At 46.5% G+C, this 20,613-nt stretch overlaps 1 protein-coding gene across 1 annotated transcript in view; it reads left to right on the top strand.

Annotated features, from left to right (window-relative positions):
• Window positions 1–12,669: 12,669 nt before the first annotated feature.
• Nos (Nitric oxide synthase) overlaps window positions 12,670–20,613 on the top strand; it is a 452,800-nt gene continuing 444,856 nt past the window's right edge. Inside the window, exon 1 of the mRNA XM_072287201.1 lies at window positions 12,670–13,145. Coding sequence (XP_072143302.1) covers window positions 12,730–13,145 — 416 coding nt within the window. The 5' untranslated portion in view covers window positions 12,670–12,729. The remainder of the gene's footprint in view (window positions 13,146–20,613) is intronic.

Below are 20,613 nucleotides of genomic sequence, written 5' to 3'. Positions count from 1 at the left end.
GATTTCTGCAGCTGCGAAGACAACATCGAGCAGTTAGCGTTCCATTGCCTCGATCTGAATTACAATGAGAATCCCTCTCGAACGCAATGCAACGACTGGGCAATCGGCTGCTGTCCATGCAGACGCTACTCGAACATCGTCCCCAACGCTCGTTGGCCCGCTACAGGCACTATGTCGAAGCATTTATGCTTCTACATCGCGATAGGCCTGTACGAAAGCTTGGAAAATGTGATGCCATGCGCGTTTATGTACGCAGTCTCCGCATTTTCCCTTTCTCTCTCTCATCTCCATTGCTGTGTTACAATGCTCGTCGTAGACGACTGTGTAGACCCACCATGGTTGCTTAGTGGCTATGATGTTGGCGAAGCACGAGGCTGCGGGATCGAATCCCGGCCACGGCGGCCGCATTTCGATGGGAGCCAAATGCGAAAACAACCGTGCACTTAGATTTAGGCGCACGTTAAAAATCCCCAGATGGTCCGAAGTCCCCACTACGGCGTGCCTCATAACCAGATCGTGGTTTTGGGACGTAAAACCCCATATTTTAATTTTAACGACTATATCGACAGCTAAGCGGACAATGGTCATCTTAAGTGTCCAAATTCAAGAGCCGGGTGCAGGACCAACGTTGAGCGACGGCCGGCGTTGCCCAGGTCGCGGAGCAGGCTCGGGCACTCTCGCCCGACTGGCCAGTCGTTTGCACCCTTAAGGCACAGCTTGGCCGTCATCCGTGCTCCATCCATGAACAGTGCTATTCTTTCGAACAGCAGAGCTGCGTCCTGGATCTGCCAGGGGACTGTCTGCCGACGGTGGACGAACCGGTGCCGCCTCCCTGCAGCCCACCTTCCAAGCCCCGCAGCGCCTCCCTCGCCTTCCCACGCGTGTCCCCCCATCTTTCTTCTTCTTTCTTCCAACTTCTTTCTTCCACCAGTTGCTTCTTGTGTTTGTCTTGCAGTCGTCGCACACGTCTTCCAACGCAAGTACGACGTCGCGCCCACATCACAGCGGCTGATCGCAATCAGAATCATTCTTTATTACCATATTCGAAATTGTTACACAATGCAATGTACAGGAGCAGGTCACGGAGTCGGAGGCTGAATTGCGACCTCCTGTGCGTGGTATACACAAATGGAAAAGTAAACTTAGTTATAGCAGCAACAGTAAAAAAAAAATACGACACTATATAAACAAATTAGAAAGGCAGGAAGTATAAAAACAGCAGGACAAGGATTAAAATATTAAGCAACATATATTGAATATGAACAAATTGGAAAAAAGAATTGGGCTTGTTTAAGCAGTTGTATAAGCATGATGTAGTGAACTGTGGTATTTACCAATGCAAACGAAGATGCATACATTATGTGGCATATACAAAAAAATTGTTATGCAAGACTGGGTTGGTTCCAAAGGAACTTTTTGAATTCTGTAATTAATGAGTGTGGCGTCATTAATTTTAAATCAAATGGTAGGGAGTTCCATAATGAGACACCACTGAAAGAACAGTTTTCTTGCCGTAGTTAGTTCGGACTCTGCGTAAAAGAGCAAATCTTGGGCTGTTCGTGTTGTCTAGTGAAGAACACGGGATGAAAGAAAAGGGGAGTCGATTGTTGAAATGCTCACATAACCAGATGCCTAGGTTATATTTAATTATGCCGGACATTGTGAGGATATTATTCGCTTGTAATAATTGTTTGGCGTTGGTCTAGTATAAGCTAAAGCTTATTATTTTTATTGCTCTTTTCTGGACGATATGTAGTGGCGCAAGATGAGTACTGTATGTATTAACTCGCATGATTATACAGTAGTTGATATGTGAATGAATAAATACATAATACAATGATGAGAGAATAGAACGTGAAGAAAAGGAGCGAGATCAAATGAGGATGCCTAAACCACAGGGCATATTTTTTACGTTTGAAATGGGGTGTTGGAATTTTAAGCTTCTATCTAGTCTGACACCCAAATACATGCAGTCATCGCTAGCCTGGATCGAGTACTGTGGCATACAAATAGAAGAGACAGCAACTAATGATCGTTGATGCGGCGTAAAGACAACGAATTTAGTTTTAACGGGATTAAGTAGTAATCTGTTTAATTCCCGTCAGTGTAATATGTTCAGTAGGCCTACACTAAGTTTATCTACTAGGCAGTTCATGCTTTTATTAGAATTAGATAGTGTAGTATCGTCAGCACACAGCAAACTATTACAGTGCGGGATGAAATTAGGCAGGTCATTAATATAAATTAAAAACAAGAGTGGGCCCAAAATGTACCCTTGTGGTACCCGTATATTAGTCGCTTTTTTGCTTTGAGTAGGTACCGGAAACGCTGACCATTCGGCTTCTATTATGGAGGTAAATGCGGAATAGTAGCAAGGCAGGACCAGATGTTCCCATTGCTTCTAGTTTTAGAAAAAGGTATCTGGTGATCTATAGTGTAAAAGGCTTTAGTTAGGTCAACAAAAGTAGAGCCGGCATAACTATCATCATCAATAGCTTTCGTTAGATAATCTGTGAGAAATATTAGAGCGAGATCTGTAGAATATCCTGATCGAAACCGAATTGATAACGCGTAAGAATGAGAAATTTGTTGAGATAATTTGTTAGGCGTTTCTCAGTTAGTTTCTCGGTTACTTTAGTGAAGAATGGCAGCACGCAGATGGGTCGGTAGTTCGTTAATAACGATCTCCCATTTAAAAAACTGGCGTAACTTTGGCGCGCTTGAATTCACGAGAAAATGTCCCCGTTTTAAATATTAAATAATAACACCCGCAAGGATATTAGATATCGGATAAGCAATTAATTTTGTATGCCATGGTTTAATATCGTCGTGACCAGCACTTGTGATATTTAAATTATTAATTAGTCAGATGACTTCATCGGGAGTAGCAGAAAACATGTAGAAGGAATATGGGAGGCGTGTGAATTGGTGTGTGTGTGTGTGTGAAAACTTTTATTGTAATAAGGTCCGGAGGCTCGACTTGTTAAGCTAAGGCGGGCTGCTCCCACGTTGGCATTGTCAGGCCAAGCCCTTCAGCGACATCATAAAAACCTTGTCTGAAGCTGAGTTGTTCGACAAAAAGAAGCAATGTCGCGATGGTTTGAATATTCATTGCCATTGTGGTTTATTCTAGTCGCGGTTTCCTGGTTTCTGTTTCTATTTAGGAAAGAATTTACAATTTTTCCTTTTTCATCAGGGTTGTTCCCACACTCCAATATTTTTTGTTGAACGTAGTTTCTTCTTGCTCTTTTCGGCTGTGCGTAGACGTAGTTGCAGTATTTCTTCTACGGGCTATCAATCTAACACTAAAGGGCTGTTTTTTCGTTTCTTTATAAAGATTATCCCGTCTTCGCATTACTTTGAGTCATCTGTCAGTAAGCCACGGGTTTTGCGGTGACACTCGTACCTTCTTGCATTTTTTCTTGTGGTAATAGAAATGAAAGTTTTGCAAAATTATAAATAAGCATCGCGAGAAAGCTTGTTGAGCGTCGTTTGTTTCTTTTACTGTGAACCAGTCTGCCTTTGTTACAGCTTCGAACATTTTTTCTTTATTAAGAACAAGTTTGTAGTAGAATACGGTGCGGGAAGAGGAACAGAATTGATCTTGAGAAAGATGGAATACTGGTCTGTGATGCCACTAGTAAGAATGAATGCTTCCGGTGCGATTAAAAAGGTTTGATAGAAAGAGATGACAGAGAGAGGGATATAAGGAAGGCAGAGATGTTAACCAGTCAGAAGTCTGGTTGGCTTTCCTACGGTTGGGGAAGGGAGAAGAGGAAGAGAGAGAAGGTAGAGAGAGAGAGCATAGAGACGTGCACAGACAATCGTCGAGTGCAAGCCGCTCGTGCAAACCAAACGTTCTGAGAAAGCACAAAAGTGCCTTCACTACCTTCTGAGCCGATGATCGGTGGGGACGGTGCTCTAGTACTGTCTGCTCACTTAGAGGACAATCATCTAGTTTTCCTAAATGCGTTGGACAATGATTGTCTTTGTGCTTGAAATTGAGGACAGTGGCACAATAAGTGGTCACTGTTCTCCTCGCATCCGCAAACATCACATGCAGGACTGTCAGCCATTCAAATTAATGCTGAGTAAGCTTTCGTGAAGGCAACTCCCAGCCACAACCGACACAGAAGAGTCTCTTCGCGTCGGTGCACTCCGGCCGGAGGTCATAGTTGCAGTGAAGGTTTTAGTCTGTGCAGTCTCGTGCGCCTTGTATGTGCGGTATTACCCTCTGCTAAGGAGAGCGTGCGTGCTAGAATGCGAAGTTGTCTCGCAGCGTCATTACTTGAGACAGGAATGGGGACGCAGCGGTCCTCTGTTTAACGTCCGAGCTGCCTTGTCTGCGTCATCATTTCCGATGATACCATAATGGCTTGGCATCCATTGAAAGAGGTGTCATGGCCTTTTTATCCCAAGAAATGGACAAGTTCTACGGTTTCGCAAAAGGTTAGATAATGCGTGATCAGTCAATGAGCTTCCACGATCGTGAGAGTAACGTGTTGGTTGAGTAATAAGCCATTCATACCCAAAACTATGATGACAACTGCAATATGTCGTGCATTTAAGGGACGTTGTGTCACTCAAATTTGCGTTCATGTCACCCATAATTATTACGTTCTTGTTTTCACATGATAATGAATTTAACACATTTTTCTAAGGCACTACAGAAATTGCTGATGGAAATGGGAGGTGAACGACAAATGCAACCCAACATAAAATTATTGCTGCCAATGTTCAGGAACGAATGATCGAATTCTACCCAAACATTAAAACCTCTTTCTGGGCGAGTTGGTGCATACTTGACATAAAAATTGTTACAGCTCAATCACATGCAACCACAAGTATGAAGGACGGAACACAAGCGTCGACTGTCAACTAAATTTTTGTCCACCCCAAAATTTAGTTGACAGTCCGTCTTTCATACTTGTGGTTGCATGTGATTGCGCTGTAACAATTTTTATGTCATCTACCCAAACAGTTTCACAGTTATGTATGTTTAGTGCGAGATCGTTTCGCCGTTTGAACGCTAAGTTTGCGGAAACAGAGATGGCTGCTCCACCATGGCTCCTTGACTACCTCCGTGTATTTGATGTGTAACTGGGGAAGCAGATCATATCTTTATCATCGTCACAGAGCCATGTTTCTGTGACGCAAATGATGGAAAATGATTTGGTGAACGTAGAAATAAGAATCTGCCTATCATCATCGTGCTGTGTTTGGAAAGTCGACGGGAAGATCTTATATATATATTTATATATATATATATATATATATATACCAGAAAGAAAGCAGTTCTGGGTCCGGGTAAATATTCACAGTGAAGCAGACGCGCGTATGAAGCGGTTTATTGACGTTTCGGCCGGGGACCGGCCTTCATCAGAATGAAGGCCTGTCCTGATGAAGGCCTGATGAAGGCCGGTCCCCGGCCGAAACCTCAATAAACCGCTTCATGCGCGCGTCGGCTTCACTGTATATATATATATGTGTGTGTGTGTGTGTGTGTGTGTGTGTGTTCCTTATCTCACGCACATTTATAACCTTTGCTCAGAGGAAAACGTAGTCAAGCTTTTTGCTGCGCATGGTGTAAGCGAAGCTGCGTTTTTCATAAGTTTGCGCAGGCAATAATAATATGCGTTTTTCTCAGCTGTTTCTTGTGAGTGCGAGGTTGCGCCATGTTGCAGAGACGTCTTCCAGAAGGTTTCAGATGCGTTCCATTGCTTGGGCTTGAAGATGTCTTTTCAGCTGCCAACGCAGACTGTCTACAATGCTGGCCAGCTTTGGAACACACCCTATATTCAACTATTTCCATCCTCTAGCGTAGATGGATGGATGGATGGATGGATGGATGGATGGGTGGGTGGGTGGGTGGGTGGGTGGGTGGGTGGGTGGATGGACAAAGAGCGAGAGAAACAAAGAATGGAAAAACTTGCAGGTTAACCAGAAGTAGTTCTGGTTGGCTGCCCTGCCCGAAGGAAAAGGCTAAGGGTAAAATGGGAAAGAGGGACGAGCACAAACGAAACAAAACGCGACAAAAATCAAGTGGTAGCAACGGTAACAGATAGCGGTATCAAGGTCTGATATGCCGGCCCGTTGCCTCAAGAAGTTTAGCGAAATTGATGTAACTTTCGAGGCGGAGTTAATTTTGGGGCGTATACGGACCTGGTACATTTTATCGTGATAGTAGACAATTGTCCATCCTATCGGAAACTGGCCACATTCCACCAGCGCGCAATGCCGGTTCTCTAGGTGTCATCAGAAATCTACGATACACGAACCTCAAGTTACGTTTTGCGCCAGTCAAAGTGGCTCAACAACTGAGCTTGCTATTATTTTCTTTATCACGTGGTTAGCGCTCGCGAGATCGCCCGTGAATCTGACGTCGTTAAACCAGACCAAATTATCATTGCCTTGCACGGTTCCGTAAAATTGACCAAACATTTATGACGCCCCCGGTCTCTGTTCGTGACGGCGCCTTCATTAGCGAATCTCTGCGCCTATACGCATTGTTCGAGGAGCCAAGGCGCAGCCGGCTTTGATGTGTAAATGCTCTACGGGCTACCATTAACCACCTGTCGCTTTCATTCGCGCTGTTGCCAGGGCGTATCACAACTGGGCGCTGGCAAGTGTTTGCAGGCTCCATCTGTTCAGTGTGGGTACTTTCGTAGGAATATTACCAGTCGCGACGAGTTCTAAGTTTATGCGCTGCAGTTATGTAGATGCCTAGCAAGCACTAGTTACTTCTTTTTTCTTCCTTCTGAAGATTCAGAGACGCGAAGCACTCCATATAATACGACTTCTACCTTCTGTTGCATTCTCATTAACGATCACGCCTGTCTTACTGACCATTTCTATGGCAGCTGCATCGGTGCTCATGGCATGCTATCTATAAGCGCTTAAATCGCTCCCGAGGAGACAGCACGAGAGCTTCTCTCTCGAAGTAGACCGGACAGGAGTGGTTTCCTTCTCCTGTCTACTTCATTGCCGTACTGCCTCTCGTTGGGCCATATTAATGTTTAATGATGCCAGATTGCTACCGCGGCAGTGTCTCTGTGGCTACGACCCTGTGCTCCTGAGCACAAGATCGGCAGTTTAGTACCCTCCCAGAGGCAGCCGCATTAAAATAAGTGTGCGTGTATTGTGCAGTCGTCTCCTGCATTACAGAAAATCTGATGGCTAAAATTATTCCTTAGATCCCCAGTACGGCCTCTCTCTTTCGTGCGACAGACTGGGAATTTTCGGACATAAAACCCCTTATATTATAGCGCAGCTCTTAGGAGCCCGTTCCTTCGTTGAGCGTCGGCGTTGGCGTCCTTCGGCGTAACGGAGCGAACGAGCACAGCGAAGAATGAAAGAGTGAACGCGAAGAGCAGCGGGTGATGAAAGACGGCGAGAGGGAAGAAAATGGGAGGCAGGAGAGTGGAGGAGGATAGCATGGCGATAGGGTGAGGAGGAAAGCGGCATGCCGCCCGAGATGTGCTCTACGGCGGCAACCAGGCATGCGGCGAGCGCGTCTACCGATACCATACACGTAAACAAAGCACGGACATGAGCTTCGGACCCACTGCGCATGCGCTAATTCACCTGCGCCGCCGCCGCTAGAGAATGCGCTCCGAAACGAGCGACGCGTTTCCATGTTCACACTTTCTTTCTGAACAATGAGCGACGCAACCGGTGGAAACACTTCGTTGGCCGCTGCTGCTAATTAAACGAGCTGCCAGAGCAGAGGCTCAGCGCCGCCGCCGAGAGGGCTATGTCGTTCAGAATGAAACTCTTTGGAAGAATATATCGCGAATTCAAAACACCTAAGCAGCTACGCTCAAAATTCTCATTAGGGAGTACCGTAATTGTTGGTACATTTCTTTTATTGCAATAACAATTATATGGACACTCCAAGCGCATTTCCGCTGTCGGCATCGGCGTGGCCATCGCGACCGTCGTCGTGAGATTCCGTATAAAGTCCAAGCGCGATAACACCGTCGCCGCGTGGTCAACGCTGTATGTACAAGTGAAGGCATGCGATGGTAGCCGACAATCATGGCTCAATCTCGCCCGCGCGAGAGAGACGAAAGCAGGGAGGAAGCGCGCCGTCTTCCGTCGTGCGCGAGGGACCCAACATTGCGAGGAACCGGGAGGAGGGAGGGGCGACGTTCTACTCCGGCTGCAACTGCGCATATAACGGCTGCGTGCGGTCGCGCGGCCGTATCCTGAGAGCGATCTGCGTTGGGGACAGAGTCTAGGTTCGTCGGCGGCTCGTAGCGTTGTGTGTGCTGTGTGTTCTCGGCGCTCACTTTGCGTTGAAGCGATAGACAGCACGAATGTCACTTCGCTCACAGCTGCTGCTGCGTTTTCTCACGCCAGTGTTTTGACAGCGAGTTTCCGCGGTCATCGAGTCAGATGTGTTCATGTTTGCTTGTGCACACATGACACCAAGCTTGTTAATTTAGTTAGTGCGCCTGTGTTTACAATTTTATACAGCCGATAAAGCTACTGTCCCTACTTCGTGTAGCTGTCCACTAATTTGCTATCGCAATTGATGCTTTGCCTTTCGGTTGGAATTACAACTTTTTTTGTTGCCTCCAGCGCCACCTCAGTATCGACTCAGACGGTACTTAGTAAAGTCTTAGTACAGCCAGTCAGCCAGCCAGTCTTAATCTTTGTCTGTCTGTCTGTCTGTCTGTCTGTCTGTCTGTCTGTCTGTCTGTCTGTCTGTCTGTCTGTCTGTCTGTCTGTCTGTCTGTCTGTCTGTCTGTCTGTCTGTCTGTCTGTCTGTCTGTCTGTCTGTCTGTCTGTCTGTCTGTCTGTCTGTCTGTCTGTCTGTCTGTCTGTCTGTCTGTCTGTCTGTCTGTCTGTCTGTCTGTCTGTCTGTCTGTCTGTCTGTCTGTCTGTCTGTCTGTCTGTCTGTCTGTCTGTCTGTCTGTCTGTCTGTCTGTCTGTCTGTCTGTCTGTCTGTCTGTCTGTCTGTCTGTCTGTCTGTCTGTCTGTCTGTCTGTCTGTCTGTCTGTCTGTCTGTCTGTCTGTCTGTCTGTCTGTCTGTCTGTCTGTCTGTCTGTCTGTCTGTCTGTCTGTCTGTCTGTCTGTCTGTCTGTCTGTCTGTCTGTCTGTCTGTCTGTCTGTCTGTCTGTCTGTCTGTCTGTCTGTCTGTCTGTCTGTCTGTCTGTCTGTCTGTCTGTCTGTCTGTCTGTCTGTCTGTCTGTCTGTCTGTCTGTCTGTCTGTCTGTCTGTCTGTCTGTCTGTCTGTCTGTCTGTCTGTCTGTCTGTCTGTCTGTCTGTCTGTCTGTCTGTCTGTCTGTCTGTCTGTCTGTCTGTCTGTCTGTCTGTCTGTCTGTCTGTCTGTCTGTCTGTCTGTCTGTCTGTCTGTCTGTCTGTCTGTCTGTCTGTCTGTCTGTCTGTCTGTCTGTCTGTCTGTCTGTCTGTCTGTCTGTCTGTCTGTCTGTCTGTCTGTCTGTCTGTCTGTCTGTCTGTCTGTCTGTCTGTCTGTCTGTCTGTCTGTCTGTCTGTCTGTCTGTCTGTCTGTCTGTCTGTCTGTCTGTCTGTCTGTCTGTCTGTCTGTCTGTCTGTCTGTCTGTCTGTCTGTCTGTCTGTCTGTCTGTCTGTCTGTCTGTCTGTCTGTCTGTCTGTCTGTCTGTCTGTCTGTCTGTCTGTCTGTCTGTCTGTCTGTCTGTCTGTCTGTCTGTCTGTCTGTCTGTCTGTCTGTCTGTCTGTCTGTCTGTCTGTCTGTCTGTCTGTCTGTCTGTCTGTCTGTCTGTCTGTCTGTCTGTCTGTCTGTCTGTCTGTCTGTCTGTCTGTCTGTCTGTCTGTCTGTCTGTCTGTCTGTCTGTCTGTCTGTCTGTCTGTCTGTCTGTCTGTCTGTCTGTCTGTCTGTCTGTCTGTCTGTCTGTCTGTCTGTCTGTCTGTCTGTCTGTCTGTCTGTCTGTCTGTCTGTCTGTCTGTCTGTCTGTCTGTCTGTCTGTCTGTCTGTCTGTCTGTCTGTCTGTCTGTCTGTCTGTCTGTCTGTCTGTCTGTCTGTCTGTCTGTCTGTCTGTCTGTCTGTCTGTCTGTCTGTCTGTCTGTCTGTCTGTCTGTCACGGTCTTGTCTGGTCTGGTCTGATATCCTAAGTTCACGATGCGCTGCACCGATAAGTAAAATACGCGTGTATTGGTGAAGCTGCGCTCGTTTACTTAGGCCGCGCGGACGCTCATCGTTGTGGCATAGCGTTAGGGCCCGTATAATGTAAGTTTTTTTTTAGCGCTCATTCTATTTCTTTTTTATCGTCCATCACTCGCGAACGGATCGATCCTGCTGGTAAGGGGTCAGTGGTGGTCCGTGGTGATTGTCAGTCATGGTCGTCAGTCATGTCCGTCAAGCGCTAAAGGAATAGAATCAGAATCTAGTCGTTACGTTATCACTGCCTTATTTTTACAGAGCCTAACTAAACCTCCATTCTGCAGTCGGACGCCTTCGCGCTCTCGTCTCTATACGTTTGTCGTTGAGTTTCTGCGTTGCGTCCCAAGCATTCGAAGACCCCCACACCTCCTGCCCTCGAGAGGTCGTGCTTTCCACAGAGCCCTGTCGCTTTAGTGGATGAGCAGGCTTTAATTTCTAACGCAACATTGTACGAATGATTGCCCCAGATATGCCGCAATGTTTCCCATCAATTTATTCAGCATTGATAGCGCTTTCTGTGACTATAATAAGTTTTACGCAAATGCATTATGCCACAAATTTGTGCAGATTACTTGGACTCGTAGAGCGTACCAAGCGGACATAGTTGCAGCTTTTATTGTCTTGCATTTTGTAGCTGGGACATCTATGACAAATATTAAATACAAACAATTTAGCAAACTTTTGTAAATGTGGTAAGGTGTTATCGTACAATCTCTCACGTCCACCTATGCGAATATTGTGTTGCCGAAAAGAAAAGACTCTCTCATCTCTCCTCAACCCTGTTTTTAAGATCACATTGAAGCCATTAAAACATCCGGTCGGTAGCAACGGACAAAACTTTCTAGCACGTATCTCAACTCAAACAAGACCACTAGCCGCCACCAAAATCTTATTCCGAGAGGTTTTCAGATAGAAAACCTAGTAAAATGTTTAATATGCAGTCCCTTACTTAGACAAGGAATGTTAAGGAGTTTTGTTTGATATTCCGCTGATTTCTTATTGCACTTGCCGTCGCATCAAATTTGATCCACGATTATAGCCAGAGCAATGCTGTAAGGTTACAAATAACTACACAGGATGTGAAACAATAAAGATTGAAATAAGCATATGCCGTGAAGTACAGACGTAAAGTGAATATTTGTAGAATAAACAAGGCTCAATGAATAAACCGAAATTATTATTATATTTGGCTGGCATCTATTTTAAGGTGCTGATGATGCTTCTGGTGGCAAAAAACTGAGATAAAACAAAATTTTCAACAGGAATTACCTGGCATCCGAAAAGGACAGACTACCTGCGGAAAACTCATTATTAGTAATTTTTTTCATATTATTTATAGAAGGAATGCTTAAGCTATACAGGGTGATCATTTTGAAGTTTTGTGAAACGTTTAAAACATTGCTGTTGCAGATAACATAAATCCGGTCATTTATTTAGATTGTTCAGAGAGCCGGACACCACTTGCACGGGAGGTCGGAGCTCATATTTACCATAACGTAACTTCCCTAATTAACTTCCTAATTAATTGCGTTACGGCACATATTGAAATTTACTGATTGTAGCTGGTCAGATTGTCAGGCGTATCCACTTGGAATGAATTTCCAGAATGACACCAGTTTCGAGATACACGAGATCAATCTCACGATTACAATACACTGTTTGTCCGTTTACTACTTACCGAAACATTTTTCGCATTGAAGCTCAAAAATAACTGGAACGGCCGTATATTTCGTCCTACACTTTTGGAAATATCTTGAAACTGGTGTCATCCTGGAAATTCATTTCATGTGGATGCGTCTTGGAAGATCACCGGGCACAATCCGTAAATTTCAATATGTTCTACGAAGTAATTGATGAAGAAGTGAATTAGTAACTTTGTGTTAATTAGTTCCCTATGTGTTTCGATTTCTCGTGCTAGTAATGTCCGCCTCTTCGAATGATCCACTTCGGCGAGAAAAATTATGCTAAGTACCACTGTCGATTTTTAAAGATTCCATAAAGCTTAAAATTATCACTCTGTATAAAACTGAATTCTGATAAGATATTCCCATTGACAGTATAGGACACAGCACTTTATTAACCGTGCAGCCGCAACCACCTCAAGCCCCTGTTTCCCCCCCCCCCTCATGAGGCCGCGGGTCCCGACTCGGGGATGCGCTCCGCGCGCGATCCCTAGAAATTCCCTAGGTCTGGGGAAGGCGTCTCTCAGATTGGCGCCTTCTCAATTTTCCCCCTCATTCTCTTTCACTCGACTCTTCCCCGCGTCCCGCAAACAGCGAAGAACAGCTGACTGGGAGAAACGAGGGGCAGGAGAGGAGGATTGAGGGAGAGAGAAAGAGACACACGCACACACGTTCAATAGCACGCGACATAGCATCATCCTTCTCTCAAATCCCTCGCCTCCCCTCATTCCCCCCTCTCTCTCTTTCTCGCGCCTCGGGCGCCTCCCGAGCCTCCCCCCAGCCCTCCTCTCTTTCACCGTCCGCTGCGGGGCGGGTGGCGCGGGAAAAAGCCGCGCAAAAGCGGCGCGCCGAAGTTTTGCGCGCGGAGACGCACGGCTCCCTCCGCGCGGCAGTCAGGCAATGTCGTCCCGTCCGGTGTCCCTGGTGAAGCGGCGCCAGGGCGGCCTCGGTCTCGTGCTCGGACCGCCGCCTTCGGCCAACGCCAGCGTCGTGACGGGCAGCCCCCGGTGCAGCCCCATGAACTCGCCGGCCAGGGCCCGCCGCGGTTCCCTGCAAGCCACCACCACGTGCGGCGCCGGAGCGATGGGTGAAGCGGCCGGTGTGCGCGCCGTGGTCCACGCCGTCGTGCCCGGCGGCGAAGCCGACCGCACGGGCCTCATCCGGCCCGGTGACGTGGTGCTGCGCGTGAACGGAACGTGCCTGACGGGCTTCGAGCACGCCAACTGCCTGCTCGGACAGGTGCCCGACGACGCGCCGGTGACGCTCGAGCTGGCCTGCAACGGGGACGCGTTCGGGTCGGCCTTCGCGCTTCCCGGGTGAGTGGGCACCGACGCTTTCGTTTCGACTGGCTCCATTAACGCGAGGTTAGAAAAAAAAATCTAGCGGTCTCGTTCAGGGCCGGGATAATTGTAACGACTCTATTCCGATGCGCTTCTCTGTTGCGCTTTGTCATTGGGCGGAGCGACGCTCCACCTGCGTTATCAGCGGTATCGGCCGGTCGTGAATGGTGGATGATAAGAACGCTATAGAATCTAGCGGAAAGAATCCCTACATTATACCGGCCCAGGCTGCCGTTGCAGATTTTCTGAATACCTTCAGTTTATCCAGCTACAAACCAAGCCGCCACTAGCATTCTTGTGAGTGGTGCCTTCCATGAAAGGAAGACAACTTCCTTTTAACGAGCGTGTGCAGTCACCAGACCGCTCAAGACCATCTTGTTGTGCGAATCGAGTCGCATTCTTTCCCCCTCGGGTTGGTGCCTCGCTCATGAGATCAATGCAAATGCTGTGAAACTGGCCATGTTCATTGACGAAGCTCATGTCAGTGGTTGCCCGTCAGTTCTTCCTTGATGAGTAGAAAATTTATCTTCGTGTTTATTGAGATGAGCGAGCCAAAGAAAGCAATGTCTATTAATGTAGCCATTTTCTTGCTTTTATTATCGGTGTCGCTGATCGCGATAAATGTGAGAAGCCAAACAATGTTGTCAATTTTAGTTCCACCTTATTCTTCGCGGCGTCTTTGAGAGTGGTTTTTTTTTACTACCTAATGAACGACCTTGTTTTTGTGTGCGGCAGAGAAGTTCACAACGCGCGTTTCTCTTTCTGCCCATTCGGCCGCATTGAGGATAACGCGGACGCAGCAATTTTTCCCTGTACGATAACTAACACGTTCACGAGAAACAACAACTTAAAGAGCCCAAACAGTGGGCTTCCGACTTTTGAACAGCAACGAATAGCGCACACAGGACGAGACATAAAAATTCAGACACACACAAACAGTACGAGCGCTACTGTTAGCGCTCGTACTGTTCGTGTTTGTCTGAATTTTAATGTCTCATCCTCTGAACGCTATTCATTGCTATTCAAATCATGCCCCAACAAGCCCAAAAAAAGCTACGCTGCTGAATTACATTTCCAACTTTGGTGCATTTGCGCGGCCTCGCTTTGGGAGGCTCCACAGGCTTCTGCCTTTTCCCCGCGTTCTTAGCAGCCGCGACAACCTATAAAGGAGAGACAGTAAGCATGAACTGCCAACGGCATGAACTGCCAACGTGCACGATTCTCCACCCTTCATAGAGACAGTACATCGCAAGAGGGCTCGCAAGCTCATCCTGCCGTCCACTGCAGAGCTCTGGACATCGTGAATGGCTGCTCCGCGCAACATGAGCTCCCCAGAGTCTCGCCTGCGTCCTCTCCCCACTCCCTCTTTTTTCTCTTGTGTAGCAACTGTACAATGACGTGTCAGAGGCAGGCAACAAAAGAGCGCGATAAGCAAGCGCACGAAGCGCTAGCTGCTGCTGTCCGCGCGTCGGGGCGATGACGGATGAACAAGCAGAGATTGGCGACGACTTGCAGCCTTCCTTCTTATCTGCGTTCCTCAGTAGAACGCGGTAACTTTCGCTCGTTAGATGCCGAGGTGGTTTCGAAAGCGATGACGCGACAGCGGCTAGATATATGTATACATCTAAGTGTTGGCTTTAAGCTGAAGTTTGTCTTCACCACAGAAACGGCGCCAGGTTCGGAACGCGACTCGCGTGGTGCATTGGTTGTATACGTATGTCTACAAACTGTGAACGACAGTATCGGGCCCACAGGCTCGCCAAGACGAGCGCACTCTAAAACTCGCAAAGCCACGTTTATACGCCAGTCCTCAGTTTGAAGTTATAGGCAGAGAAGAAAATCGGCTATTCATCGCGTGGTCCTTGGTCCGTATACGTATTTTCTCGGGCAAGTAGATACTTTTTTTTCTATTACTTGGTTTCCGGAGCGGCGAAGTGTTGAACGTAAAAGGGGGTACCTGCTCTCTATATTGAAATGAGTAAGTTCTTCGTGCCTAAACCAGAAAGTCTTGGAAGAAGAGACGTTATTTTTTGAACCTGGAGGTTGTTGTAAGTGCAGCTAGAACAAAAACGAAAGAAAAAAAAAAAAAGCCAAGCTTGTTGCTTTTAGAGCTGAATCTCGGTGAACAATGCGGCGTTGTTAACGTTAATTCTGACTCGTGCCGAGATCCATGCAGTCACTCGAATTGCTTAAGTTGGAGTGGGGAAAAAAAGAAACTTCAATTCAATATTTCGAACTGGATGGCATATACAGAGCCTCTAGACTGCGAATAGGAAAGCCCGTAGGAGTATCATCGAATTTGCTTGGAACGAGTAATTTGATTAGATTTTTTTTTCATGTCCAAACTATATGCATGTGCAAAATGACATTATGCAAATTTACACTATCTCTATGCGAATTATGACGGAGGAAAAAAATTAAAAGCGGTGGCACGAATACATTCGTATTTTGTATAATTGCGTTGTATTATATTGTAAATTTTGTATCCTGGATGTTGTGAGTAAAAAGACAAACGCGTTCATTCATGCGCCGAATACACCGCCTTCTGCGGCAATCTTTGTGTTGATCGTAGAGGGGAATGCCGGTGGCAGATTTAAATCGCTCGCGACGTGCTTCGAGTTTCTCATTACTGGCTTAACTCGCGCACTTTGTTTCTTTTGTTTAACTACACGTCTGAACGTGTCCTGACCAGACAATAGCGGGAAGCGAGTTTCAGTGCCTGCGTTACGAAGCGAACGTGTTCCGTGTTATTTATACTCATTTTCTTCCCCCGAGGTTCCGTTTCTAAATTTCGTTTTAACGTATAGTGCGCTGTTTTCTTGTCTAACTTTCTTTCACAGAGAAGTCAGTGTCGAAATGAGTGAGACGCGTCAGCCCTGCGTGTTGCGGTGACAAGATACCGTTTCATATTTTACAGCGTTAAACGCTGCGCACGACGGCGTAATGTCACACGCCACCTGCGTTCGCAGTGCAAAAAAAAATGTTGCGCAATATTTATGCTGGAAGCGCGAATATTAAAATATTATTAAGCAGAGGATGACATAGATGCAGACCACTTTGTAACAAAGCACAGAGACTGATACATTTCGCACGAGCGCATTCAAAAGACCCCTTAAAACCCTTCCCCCGTGTAGGGTAGCAAACTGGACGTGCGTCTGGTTGATCTCCCTACCTTTGCTTCCTCCTTTTCCTCCTCCTACATGAGCGCAGGGCTTGAGCGCATGCGCCGCTATATAATACTGCGTGCATTCGCGGCCGAAAGAAAATTGTACGTCGCTCATTGGAGCCGAAAAGGGTATGAGAAAAACGTTTCGTCACTCGACGTAAATTAGTGAGTCGCAGATCTGGACTACCTCACTGCGATACACGAGGTGGGGTAGTTTTCTTGTGGCCATTATTCTTACGTCGATTGCTCGCGGCTGCCTGTCTAAATATGTAACGGCGTAAATTTCATCTCTGACTGACAGCCGTTACAAATTTACAGTTCCGTTTCGCTTTCTACTATTTATATAGTTCTCGTTTATTTTTTTCTGCCACGAAGAAAGCTTACCATACGGCACAATGATTTATATGTAGTGCATGAGGCCTGCGTTGTGCGTCACCTGTAGGAGTATTATGTGGTGTCTGTTATCGCACACTCGGCTATCGCTGTCACTTCTGACGCTATACAGTGAAGGTCGGTTAGCAGAGAAAGAAAAATCGGAGCCTTTCGACTCGAAGTCTGGACAAGTCCATGGTTACGCGATGAGTGTCTGCTGTCTTTTTATTTCTCACTTTACTTAAATCACACTCCTCTCTTCCGACCGCTATTCAGAACACGAAATGTTATACTGCGTAGCGTTGATGAGCCAGTCTCTGTTCGGTCCTCGTAGACGTAGAGGAGATGGCTTAGATTGTTTCGTCAGTCTATCTACAAGAGCAAAGGTCCGGGCACCACGGCAGCACTGACCGAACAGCGTATTCGCGCTGTCAGTCACCGCTATGCAGACGGTTGATGTTTGTTACCCTCTGTACCGCGATGTGCAGTGGGTGCTGAGGAGTGATCATATATAGAGGGCTGGACGAATATTCCAAATTTCGAATACGAATCGAATATTGTGCACTAATTAATTCGTATTCCTATTCGGAAAGAAACTATTTGATACTTTCGAATATTTGAAACTAACAAAATATTTCGCAACAGCCAACTGTTAAAGTCTGGTTACTGTATCTCAAAAGTATCTCAAACAAAAGTATCTCAAATTAACAGAAGTAAAACAAAGACGAAAGCTTTCCTCAATGAGGCAACAAAATGAGTATTGCAAGTTTTGTTCTTTTGTCTCGCGGTGGAAGCCTACATGACAACCTGTGGTTTTTGCGTCTAGCCTGTCACTCAGTGTATTTCGAAGTCTGTAGTCACGCGTCAGTTTTCTCTTTTAAGCCGCTACCAGGCATGTTTTTCTTCCAACAGGCCCGTTTACCTGTGTGTATACAGCACAGAAGTCTTTTAGCAGCTTTTTGTTTTCATCCAACTTATGAATCTTTTAGGCAACAATTTATTTAGTGTTTTTTATAAGGCTAGTCATACATCAGGCATTCATTATTGGAAAGGTTGTTTGCAACCAGTGTCTAAAGATCTTGAGAGGCGAGGCTATTCGTGCGATCTTTTGATTGTGATAAGTCATCGTGCGTCTAAAACTTATCCTTTATCTCTGATAGTGATTTGTATTTTTCGCGCTTATCAGTACAGGCGTGGTATCTAAGTATGCCAAAATAAATATTCCTACAGGTAAAATATCCGACTGGGTTTGGCTGTTTGATATTCGATTCGGTATTTAATTCGATGTTCGATACCTAGGCTGTTCGTGTTAAATTCGTATTCTAAAATTCTGGGAAACAATAAAAGTTATTTATTTATTTATTTATTTATTTATTTATTTATTTATTTATTTATTTATTTATTTATTTATTTATTTATGTTCACCCACCTCTACAAAAATATCGACAACAGGCGCTCTGATTCCCGATGCAATGTGAGAACGTTGTTGCACTGCCAAGAGTCGTGTCGCGAAGGCTATGTGACAAATGAAGACGCACGCTCGCTTGGCTGTCTGGCTTGTCGAGCAACTTCCAAATTGTGCATTTTTGCACCACACCACGGTAGCGGTCTTATGGGACAAGAGCAGCTGCGCATCGACATTATCACTCGTTGATGCGCGAAAAACAGCAAATGAGTTTTGGTTGTGAGGCCCACGCACGGCCATACGAATCCTCGTAACAGTGGCAAAGGAGCCATCGATCCAATACTGAAACGACGTACACCTCGGAGTTCGGGGGGGGGGGGGGGGGTATTCTGTAAGGGTTCACCCAGTGGACCGTCCATTTCGGCCGCTGCTGATTGGATGCAGCTGTACGAGTGAGGAGTATACGAGCGGCCCCAGCCAATCAGGAACGGCCGTAATGGACAGTCAACTAGGTGGACTCTTAGGGAATACCTCCCCTGTACGAACTCGGGGTTCAGAAAACGGCCGTGTCACAAATGAGTGCTATTCCCAGTAAGTCTCTGAAAATGTACCAACGCCAGGGTTGCATCACCAATGTCGTCTTCGTTATGACATCTGAGACATTTTCTACTTGTCCTTTTATTACCTCTCACTAAAAAAAAAAAAAAAAAAAGGTCACGCAGCTCCGCATTCCAATGATCGGCGAAGTGGACTGAAGTAGTTGGGGGGTTCGTTATATGATGCCGTCTTCACTTCCATTATATCCCGCACAAAAGGACAATGAGTCAGAGCTTCACGTTAGAGTTTTGCAAAGTCCACTTTTCAACCTTTGGGGATTTCGCAGACATTAATACATCTATGCTGTGACATCGTTAGCCTGTGTGTATAGCGCTTAGAAGGTTGAATTAAACGAATTAGAGCAGAGATTGGAACGTAAAGAAGTCAAGAGCACCAATTTTTCTCACTGAAGACTACTGAAGATTCTCCCTTTCTGCCTTCCCCCCTCTCGCATCTTTCCCCTTTTTGCTTCCCTGCAAACAACGTTTCTTACTTTAATCGGGTGTCTCGCGATTCCTTTGACTCACGTATTCAACCTTCAAATCTACCCTTTGGCTTAACGGTCTGTAACTTCTTCATCGCATTCGAGCATAAAATGCGCTGTTATACAGCGCTGCGCCAAGGTAGTCTGGTGTCGCAATTTCCTCAGCGCTCATGTGCCAGTTACTTCCAGCATTGCTTGAAAGCCGCATTGGTATACAACTGCACCCGCTGACGCGTTTTGCAACCAAGAGTGGGAGTAAGGTGCTGAACACAAACGAAGAAAGCTATCCAAAGATTTGGGGCGTCATTGTCCCGCGCAGTGACGCTTTTTTGTTATTTATTTTCTTTTGTCTCGGGAAGTTATACGGAAGACTACCTCATCCGATCAGTCTACATATTGAGCTCGCGTTTTTTTTTTTCTTCCTCACTAAAGCGCTATCTGCGGTTCCCTCAATCAGTGTTGCCATTATGCGCCAGGGCCCAACGCGGCAGTAGTGTCGCTGACTTTACATTGAAACCAACGAGCGCGCCTGCAAACGGGAAGTTACACGTATATGCAAGCGGCACGCTCTGAATGCCCATTCTTTCCTCTCGAAGGGCCATTGACAAACAACGCGCTGAGCGTTAACTGCTCTGACAGAAACAGACACGCGTGAGTACGCTTGTGTCTGTTGTGACCAACGCGCGCTGCAGCAGCCAGTGTACAGACTCGTGCCGGCTGCTTCACACCAGGCGCGACTCGCAACGGGCGATGCTTCTCAGGTAGGTAGGCTGTGTGTCCCCCCAAATGAATCCTTTTCGCGGTTCACTCAATTAGCTGGCAACACCTGCAGATGCTGCGAAAAGTATGACAGATCGGTACTGCACTTAGGCTTTGTTTTCAGTTCATAATTATGATAGGAGTGACATTGTGTACGAGTGCGAGTGCTCTCTCCTCTTCTCTTCAGCCGAGGTATGGTGCTGTCTCGATCGTCTTCGTTGAATGTGGGCAAAGTCAGTCGGCAATCAACGCATTTTTTTCTGCAATCTATTGTAAACTTGTACTGGGTCGTGTTCATAGTCAATCCCGTGTGGTGGCTTTTTCACGACGGCGATTCGGCATCCCGGATGTTGGAATGAAGTTAAGAAGTTAGCTTGTCTTCGAAAAACTTTATAGTGACGTGTTTCGCGTGTTGTTCTCGCCGCAGCTCTCGCGGTGAGTGATGCAACAAATATCGAAGTTCAAGCGAATCCTCTTTCTCGAGCCAGTTACGCGGCGTCGAAACGCATAAATTACAGAAACGAGGCGAACTGATTTCGTGACCATGGAAAGGTTTTACGAAACTGAATGACGAAAGCGAGACACTAGGCGAAGGACGTATGGTAGCATTAATCTCTCTGTTTATCGTTTACCCGCTCTTCGAAGGTCGCGTCATAGTTTT

This window comes from Dermacentor andersoni, chromosome 3 (assembly GCF_023375885.2).
Source record: "Dermacentor andersoni chromosome 3, qqDerAnde1_hic_scaffold, whole genome shotgun sequence".
Lineage (NCBI taxonomy): Eukaryota > Metazoa > Arthropoda > Arachnida > Ixodida > Ixodidae > Dermacentor > Dermacentor andersoni.
Note: the sequence above shows the minus strand (reverse complement) of the source record. Positions and strands in the feature narration are given on the sequence as shown.